Raw genomic sequence first — 9,450 nt, forward strand, 5'->3', positions numbered from 1 at the left:
GATTGTTACGACCCACATGTCATCCGTCAAATAAGAAGAGAGAAAGATAGACGGGTCTAAAAGACCACGACACTCATATGTGAGTTATAGCAGCCCGTTATAACGTAATAGAGACTAAAATAGAGATTAGACCCTTAAAAACATATTTTAAAAGTGAACGGATTAATATAGACAAATAAATTTAAAGACAAATAAATTTAAAAACACTGGGAGTGCACTCTACTCCATCCTTGCTCCTACAGGTTCAGATCTCTCATCGGCCCCCACTCCATTAGTCCATTTCCATTCCCATCCCGACCCCGTCTTGCCACCGGCTACACGCTCTCGGAGTCTCGGACGCCGCCCAAATGGAGGCCATCCGGAAGCAGGCCTCAAAGCTCCGGGAGCAGGTAGCTCGGCAGCAGCAGGTGAACACTACACGCCTCCCCCTTTCGCAAGATCTCCGCCATCCGTTCCTCCGCGACCCGGCCACGGGCTCGCACCGCCCGGCTCCCGCCCTTTCTCTTAACGCGGGTCCTTCGAGATCTGGTCATCATCTCTAGGTTTGTTATTGATCACTGATGCCGCGTCCGTGCTCGCGGCCGCCCGTGTCCTGTTTCGCAGGCGGTGATGAAGCAGTTCGGGGGCGGGTACGGCGCAGACGGCGTGTTCGCTGACGAGGCTGAGGCGCAACAGCACTCCAAGCTCGAGAAACTCTACATCTCTACGCGCGCGGCCAAGGTAAATGGCGGATGATCCCCTCGTCACGGTGGTACTTAAATCCGTCTAGGATCTGGATCTGCTAACATAATGTGTTGCCTTGTCGTTCTTCCCAGCACTTCCAAAGGGATATAGTTCGGGGCGTCGAGGGCTACATAGTCACGGGGTCGAAGCAAGTCGAGATCGGTGGACAGCTGAAACCCTGTTGCCATTTCGGTGAACACATAAATTTGAATTTCGAAATTGTTAATTTAATGTGCTTTGTGTTAATAGGGAACAAGTTATGTGAGGATGGGAAGAAGTATGGCACTGAGAACACTTGTACCAGTGGTAGCACACTGTCGAAGGCGGCATTAAGTTTTGCTAAGGCACGGTCCATGATGGAAAAGGAAAGGGGTAACCTGCTGAAAGCCCTTGGCACACAGGTATTGCCCATTGTTGCCTTTATATCGGTAACACATGAATGCATTGAGTTATGGAATATGAGCCATGTATGAGTTCCACAATACACTTGGAATAATTCTAAATTTATTAGAGAGTAGACCTGGGAAATGTCACAAGTGTTGGATTAATTGTCAGTTTGACACAGAATAAGACACAAGCGTTTCTGTTGGTTTATCTCTTTTTTGTATCATAAAAAATGTACTAGTAGCAATGCTTGTTCTGTTTTTTTTCTTTGTGATGTACTGATAGGATAGCAATGTATGTTAGTGTGATTTATTCTAATTAAATAACTTGTAAATTTCCCATCTTATTGCAAGTGTATCTAGAACTTGCAACAGTTAAGTACTTGAAGTGGATTGAAACTGCCAGTCATCAATTAAATACTGAAGTGGATTGGTAGTGCCAGTTTGAGGACCTTTTCTTTATTTCTTATTCTTATTCTTAACTGGAAGTCCAAAATTTTTCCATGTGTGCCATAATATCCTTTGTCACTTTGTACATTTTTCTTAAAATCAAACCTGGACAAAGCTTGTTTTAAGTAATACAAACTGTCATCAGGTTGCAGAACCACTGAGAGCTATGGTTATGGGAGCTCCTTTGGAGGATGCCCGCCACCTCGCCCAAAGGTACGACAGAATGCGTCAAGAAGCTGAAGCGCAGGTGATTTCGATATGTATTTCACTATTGCATAATAAGTTTACATTTACCTTTTGTTTTGTATCTCTTTATCAACAAGAGATGGTATCCATTGTCACTTTTGTTTCTGGTACCAAGCTGTATTTTACATGACCCTTAATGATTCAAATATACATGGTAATTTGGCATAATTTAAAAATCACTACACCTTACATTTCTCATAGTAACTGATAAACCATTTAGAATCAAGGCTTATAATTTTATGATTTGACTAGTGTCATCCCTGATGCATGAGTGTGGCATTGCTTTTTATGTGGTACTTTGGGCACTACCCTATGCAATTCAATCTCAGGTCAAGTAACATAAGCCATTAATAGAAAGCTATTTCTATCCTTCCAGACACATCATCATCAAACTTCTTTTGTTTGGTACACTTGTGCTAGAATTATTGCTCAGCCAGCTTTGTTTCCCATTTTGTTCGCAAAGCATTTTAGTTATTGCTCTGTAACTTGTAGTCACTTAGGCATACTATATATCCCTTCTCTTTTGTTTCTGTAATAAATTGGGAGAGTTGTTTTTTGAGTCCTGCAGGCTATTGAAGTTTCAAAACGCCAAATGAAACTAAGAGAAGCATCTGGAAATAGTGATATGATTTCAAGGCTAGAAGCGGCTGAGTCAAAGCTGCAGGAGTTGAAATCAAATATGGGGGTTTTGGGCAAAGAAGCTTTGGCCGCAATGACTGCCGTTGAAGGCCAACAGCAAAGACTGACACTGCAGCGTCTTATTGCATTGGTACATATTTGTCTAGCTGGGTGATTTGGGCCACTTGGTTATTTTTTGTTAGTCTTGAAATTTCCTGTTGTGTTTCCTGATACTTTTCGACTTAACTGAAGGTTGAATCAGAGAGAAACTACCACCAAAAGGTCCTACAAATTCTTGATCAACTTGAGAGAGAGGTACTGATGGTTTATCATTGCATCCTTTCCAGTGCTTGTGCCAAAGAAACTCTACATCATCGAGAAAAGTCTAGTTTGTTCTGTTATCCTGATTGACCATTCTTATTTTTCTAGATGGTATCTGAGCGCCAAAGAATTGAAGGGGCACCTCCTCCGGTGGTTGAGAGTTCCATGCCTCCACCGCCTGCATATGAAGAAGTCAATGGTATATTCATGAGGAATACGGTCGCAGAGTTGGTCGAGACCGTGGAGTATTTCCTGGCTGAGGTGATCTGTTTCGTTACATTGAACAAGTTTGAAGCTGCGCTAGGCACTAGATCTTAGTTTGTACCCATAATAATCTGTGTATGTATTGCCATTTTTCTTTGGTAGGCAATCCAATCATATCGAGCAGAGAGCGACACTGAGCTCAACCTTTCAGCTGGTGACTACATAGTGGTCCGAAAGGTAGTGCTTTCTCATACCTGCTGCGGCCAGCTTCACACAGATTTGGTTGCTCATTTTATGAGTGTCTCAATCACATTGTACTCAAACTTGATTACTGAATTTCACATAAAAAACTTTCCTAATCAGGTGTCGAACAATGGATGGGCCGAAGGTGAATGCAGGGGGAGAGCTGGCTGGTTCCCCTACGACTACATCGAGAAACGAGAGCGTGTGCTTGCAAGTAAAGTCGCGCAAGTTTTCTAAAACTTTTGCTGAGACATCCATATATTCCCGGGGATGTGCAATGTGTATTATGCTTGATCGTCAGAAGAGAAGATCTGTAATTTTGCTGGAAGCTGCCTGTTGGATGGCTTGTTCCTGCCTGGCCGTCTGCATTGTTCAAATTCATGTGGCAGGAACTGAACATTATTAATGCTTAATCTTCATTCTTCAGTTATCCCGTTAATATGTATCCATACTTTTTGTTTGTTTGTTTGAAGCATACAACAAGACGAGAAATCAAGCGCTAATTATTCTGTATCGACAACAAGATTTATTTGAAATCGATTCTTAATGCGAGTGTCGTTTCGTCCTTGTCCGTAAGCCATTAGGCACGGTTATTATGTGCATAAAGTTTGTTGAATGGCTAATATTTGTGTTAGGCGTTTTTTAGTCAATCGTCTAGCGCACCTTGATCCTGCTTGCAGGGAGAATTTGGGTACTCTTGTTGTCCGCAAGCCATCAGTGTGGACCGTCCGCATGCGAGCATGTACCGTCCGTTCTAGGCGTTCTCCACAGGTGGTGGACCGTCTATTGAGGATGTTTAGACTGTCCCTGCTTGCGCAATGCTCTTCTCCACAGGTGGTGGACCGTCTATTGAGGATGTCTAGACTGTCCCCGCTTGCACAAAGGCTGCGCCTGTAGAATTTAGATCTTGTCTTTCGGAAGGAACTCTGACACAGGAGAGAGCCTAAGGTTGTCTTATGATCTGCACACTACTCAAGGTGTCTCTAAATGATATTGAGCCGAAGAGAGGTGAATGTCGGAAATGAAGACATTAGGGATGACAATGTGTCAGGTTTGGGTCGGGTGAAGCAAAAATCCGCCTACGATTGCACCCGCGGGTACAATTCTAAACCCGCACCCGAACCTGTCGGGTTTTGGATGGGTTCTGAATCGCCCACGGGTTTTTACCTAGCCAATAATTCAGTTATAAACTATTAAGTACCGACAATAATTAAGTTATATCTACGTATTTTAAGCCTTCTCATATTGAGCAACGACAAATCATTTCATAAATTATTAGCCAAGTTATTTATTCAAAATAATTACTATTATATCTTAACCATTTTTGTGCAAAATAAAGAATGAACCAAATTTCGTGTCGGGTGCGGGACACTCGTGAGTTCAAATAAAAACCCGCACCCACACCCGTGAATCTTCGAGGTCAGGTACGGGTTGCACCCGTGGGTCAAAATTTTCACCCTTACCCGCACCCGTCAGATCACATACCCGTCGAGTTTCGGGTTTGCAGATTAAGTTGTCATCCCTAAGATCAATCTAAACTAAGTTACTGCTACTCCTATGACAATAATGTAAAGAAACTGATAAATAGATTGATTTGATCGATTGTGTGATGTCTCAATCGGTCGTACCCCTCGTATATATAGGGATGGATGCATGACCTGTTTCTAGACGCTTACTAACATATATCTGCATACTTAGACCAATAACCATGTACGGGATAAGGACTCGTGTAAATTAAGGCCATGTTTGGTTTCTTTAGTCTAGGGACTAAAGTTTAGTTAGAGGATTAAAATTTAGTCTCTAACATGTTTGGTTCTAAGGACTAAAACTAGTAAGACTATACTAAATGACTCATAAGAAGACTAAAATGGCCTTTAACATTCTTCTGCTATTAGTACAATTGAACTAAATGAGCGGCAAATGTGGAATTAATATGGTTTAGTCCATTTTAGCCACATCTTGAGGGACTAGGGACTAAAGCAGTTTAGTCCCTGTTTTAGTCCTATCGTTTGACAATTTAGAAACTAAATGAGACTAAAATAGAGGGACTAATCATTAGTCGTTTAGACCAAACGGGGCCTAAACTAATCGCGGATTATCCGGTCTATAACCGTAAACTGTCCGGGCCACGTGAATACGTGATCGAATCGTTCGGCGTGCTCAGGTGCAAGTGTGGTGCTCATCAGTTTGTCAAGACACTGTGCTACAATCTCACAACGTTGAAGAAAATTTACGAATTCCTGGTAGGAATTAGAATGCAAGCTCAGTCTGACTGGTGGGCAGAGTCCTTCTCCCTCTTCGGTATGGTAGTTCGGTTGCTGTCACCTGCCTCCGTGGCATCCCGTCGAGCGACCATGGCGGCGGCGGTAATTCTCCGCCTTCCTCTCGCAGTCTCGCCTGTCTCTCCTACCACCTCTGCTCTGTACCTTCCTCCCATCTCCCGCCCCCTCGCCTCCGTATCTTCACACCCCATCGTTTTTTCTCGTCCCTGGACAACAGCTCCGCTTCCGCAGCCGTCACAGAGGTTATAGACGTGCCGGACACGGAGGAGGAGTCTGTAGAGGAGGAATCTTCGGCTGAGGGCCTGAGCCTGAGGCTGAGGCGGAGGCGCCCAGGTCGGTCGTTCTCCCGCGGCTGCCGCGGCCGAAGCTGAGCGTGAAGGAGACCAAAACCGCCAGGGGCGGTAACGGTTTACCAACTATTTTTTTTTAAATTCAGTCTAAATTTAAAATAGTTAAAAAATATATGATAAAAAACTACATGTCTGAATAATTTGGTATAGAAGATATTTAAATTCAAATCAGTTTAGCCAACAAAAAAAATAGAAACATGTATGGATCCGTTAACCCGTTAACAAAAAAAAATCTAAACACCCCTCTCCTCCGGATCCTCCCCAGCTCCCCTCACTTTCCTATTCACTTACGCTCTCAGCCATAAACCCATCTTCACCGCTAGGGGTGGGTGTTCGGGTTACCCGAAATTTTCGGGTCGGGTAATTCGGGTTTTTAAAATTTCGGGTTTTGAGAATCGATACCCGAAATTACAACGGGTTTTTCAATACCCGAAAATTCGAGTACCCGAAATTTCGGGTTCGGGTTCGGGTATTCCCGAACTACCCGAACTATTGTGTTGGCTTCATAAAAACACATACATCCTATTAAATTAGTATAAAAATATAGTTTGAATAATGATATACATGGGCATATAAAACACAAGCAATCTACAATTACAAGTTATGCACACTTACACATAATTATAGATGTACAAATTAATAATTAAGCATGACATGAGTACACGACACAAGAAAGTTCGGGTAATTTGGGTATTTCGGATGCCCGATTGTGATACCCGAATTACCCAAAAAAATTTCGGGTTTTGCAAGTTGCGACCCGAAATTCCCGAACAAAATTCGGGTTTCGGGTATTTCGGGTTCGGGTTCGGGTATTTCGGGTTCGGGTTTCGGGTTACGGGTTTTTTGCCCAGCCCTATTCACCGCACACGCAAAAATCGCCGCCTCTGCGCCTTTTACCGGCGGCTAACCGCGGTTAACCGCCGGCCAGGAGCGGTTTACCGGCGGTTTACCACCCGCTTCGCCGCTGCCCCCCATCGTCGTCGCAGATCCCCTCTCCGATAGTTTCCATCGCAAAACCGGTGGTAAACCGCCCACGGGGAGAGGTAAATCATGTTTTACCACTGGTAAATCGGTTATGGTACTAAGATTTAGCTTTGTTTTAGATATTTAGTTTCTAGATTTGAATTTGTAATGTTTAGGTTTTCAGATTTCATTCATGTTGGTGTTAATAACTTAATACATAGTTATTGTTAGATTCCGTTCATGGATTTTTAATATTTAGTGCCTAGCTCTGTTTTAGTTATAGTATATGTAACTCATAATATTATTTACTACTATTGTAAATATGATTTGGTATTGTTATTATAGATGTGATGGCTTATGGTTTAGTTATTGTTTCAAGTTATATGATATTTTTGCCACATCTGTAGGAGACATGTCGGATAAAGATAGAGATAGAGAAAGAGATAGAGATTGAGAATGACAACGCCCGCTACAGAATGATCATGGATGTGGTTGATGCTAGAATGAACACTGTCATGACAGACACATATGTGCAACCAGCGTGTGCCTTGCATCCATATGTGAACTATGTCAAACATAGACTCAATTCGCGTAGGTTACTTGCCACCATATCGAAATCAGAGACATCACTTAGAAGATTTTAATCAAACAAGAGTAGAGAGTGTGCAGGAAAAGTTTAATTTCCACCACTCGAGTCTACGAAGTGTAGTTGAACGGGCTTTTGGACTACTCAAATCAAGGTGGCATGTGCTACGAGGACTCCCATTTTACGAAAGAAGCATGTAAGTGAAGATTATAATTGGTTGTTTTGCTTTGCATAACTATTTGTTGGACCGAGGCCACATAGAAGGATCAGAGAGTAGTTCGCATGGTCAAGCTGATTACGATGTGTCAGATTGGCTGAATGTAAATGCAAGTCAAGAAATGACATTATTGAGAGATTGGATCGCTGCTGGAGTATCATTGATGTAGTGTATGTAATGAAGTAGTTAGATGTAATGAAGTAGTTAGTGATATATTGTTTATCTCAGATGTATTGATCACCTCTCTGGTATTGATGCAATGTATTGGGGTACCGATCACTGAGTAATCACGCAATGTATTGGGGTACTGATTCCTCTCTGATACCGATTATTCATGCAATGTATTGACAGTTTCATTAAGTGAACCGCCAGTGTATATATATTTCCACTGGCGGTGTACTTAATACAGCCGCCAGTGTATATACATCATTTCCACTGACGGTTCAGTTAAGTGAACCGCCAGTGTATATGATATTTCCACTGGCGGTGTACTTAATACAGCCGCCCGTGTATATACATCCTTTATACTGACGGTTCAGTTAAGTGAACCGCCAGTGTAAATACATCCTTTATACACTGACGGTTCTGTTAAGTGAACCGCCAGTGTATATATATTTATGCTGCCGGTTTGTTAAGGCGGGTCCGCCTGTTTTTTTCACTGGCATGCTGTAACTGAAACCGTCAGTATAAATTTTTACGTACTGCCGCCTTAGAGCTCTTTTCTACCGGTGATCGTCAAGGAAGGCTGGGTCGTAGTAAGTTTGCTGATGAGTACACGCGAGAAGAGCGTACGCACGCACCCACACGCAGTAGAAAAACACAACGTTGCAAAGCGACAGTCCGGATTCAGCTAGTGTTTGGTTCACATGTCTAGATTTGAACCTTCGGCCGATCGAGCAAGAGCGCGCAACGTTGGGTGCATAAAAATCCAAGAAAAATAAACTGAGAATAAATATACAGGATGAACAAGATTTATAGCTAGCTGCTAGTTAATCATAAGATCTTGGTCAGATATATAGACCTCATAGTTAGATGCTAATAATTACTCTCTTTTTTAAATTATAAGTCCTTTGGGCTCCTTCAGATGATATCTAGCTTTTGATATGCACATGTATAAACACTATGTCCAGATTTTATTTAGAATGATTTACAATTTTAGAATGATTTACAATTTAAGAGAGAGAGAGAGAGTAGCCTCTTTGAGTCCAAATTAAACGGATCTAACTAATAGTCTAGCTAACTTGAATATCCAGCTAATAACTATTCCACTAGTTAAATTAAAGCTTAAATTAAACTAGCTAATAGTGTTAGTTATAAGCTGTTAACTAGATAACTATTACGTGCCAGTGAACACTGTCATGACAGACACATATGTGCAACCAGCATGTGCCTTGCATCCATATGTGAACTATGTCATGGGGACGACGAACAATCTCATGACGGATCTTCGTAAGGGTGTCATGGTGATGCTGATGGCAGCCATGGTGATGCTGGATTATATGGTGTAGGAGGGAGTGGTGCAGGAGATTGGAGGTCTACTGGAGGAAGTCGGTTCACCCATTCCACACAAGATTCTTACCATGATGCACCTCATTCACAGCGGGAGACAATAAGTGGTCGGCGTCGTTCGGTTTCATTTCCTGTCCAAGATGGAATCCGTAGCTCAAGTAACTCCGGTTCTTCTAACTATCCGACTGGACAAGACCCAGTCTATAACCTTTATGCATGGCAATGGCAACCGAGTCAGCGAACCTATAGACCCCCTCCACCATCAGGCGAAGCACCACCATCGATCATGTATGGGTATGGAAACTATGGACCTCCTCCACCACCATATTCAAATTTATCAAATATGTATCCACCA

General features: G+C 42.5%; 1 protein-coding gene across 2 annotated transcripts; it reads left to right on the forward strand.

The window, feature by feature from the left end:
• The first annotated feature begins 237 nt into the window (after positions 1-237).
• On the forward strand, positions 238-3,741 carry LOC100191269 (clathrin binding protein). 2 transcript variants are annotated; one of them, NM_001136703.1, is made up of 10 exons: positions 293-407; positions 604-720; positions 816-885; positions 973-1,124; positions 1,702-1,803; positions 2,371-2,571; positions 2,673-2,735; positions 2,850-3,002; positions 3,108-3,182; positions 3,309-3,703. In NM_001136703.1, exons 1-10 carry the CDS (start codon positions 348-350, stop codon positions 3,423-3,425), a joined length of 1,110 nt encoding a protein of 369 aa, NP_001130175.1. In that variant the 5' UTR covers positions 293-347; the 3' UTR covers positions 3,426-3,703. The 2 variants fall into 2 exon arrangements, with proteins under 2 accessions (XP_008652384.1, NP_001130175.1); XM_008654162.4 differs by having other exon boundaries at positions 238-407; positions 816-1,124; positions 3,309-3,741.
• The last annotated feature ends 5,709 nt before the right edge of the window (positions 3,742-9,450 follow it).

The sequence above is a fragment of the Zea mays genome, chromosome 1, assembly GCF_902167145.1.
Source record: "Zea mays cultivar B73 chromosome 1, Zm-B73-REFERENCE-NAM-5.0, whole genome shotgun sequence".
Lineage (NCBI taxonomy): Eukaryota > Viridiplantae > Streptophyta > Magnoliopsida > Poales > Poaceae > Zea > Zea mays.

Coding starts and splice junctions, on each gene's coding strand:
- LOC100191269 (XM_008654162.4), top strand. CDS start 348: ATGGAGGCCATCCGGAAGCAGGCCTCAAAGCTCCGGGAGCAGGTAGCT. Junction 721..815: donor TCTCTACGCGCGCGGCCAAG/GTAAATGGCGGA, acceptor CGTTCTTCCCAG/CACTTCCAAAGGGATATAGT. Junction 1,804..2,370: donor GTCAAGAAGCTGAAGCGCAG/GTGATTTCGATA, acceptor TGAGTCCTGCAG/GCTATTGAAGTTTCAAAACG.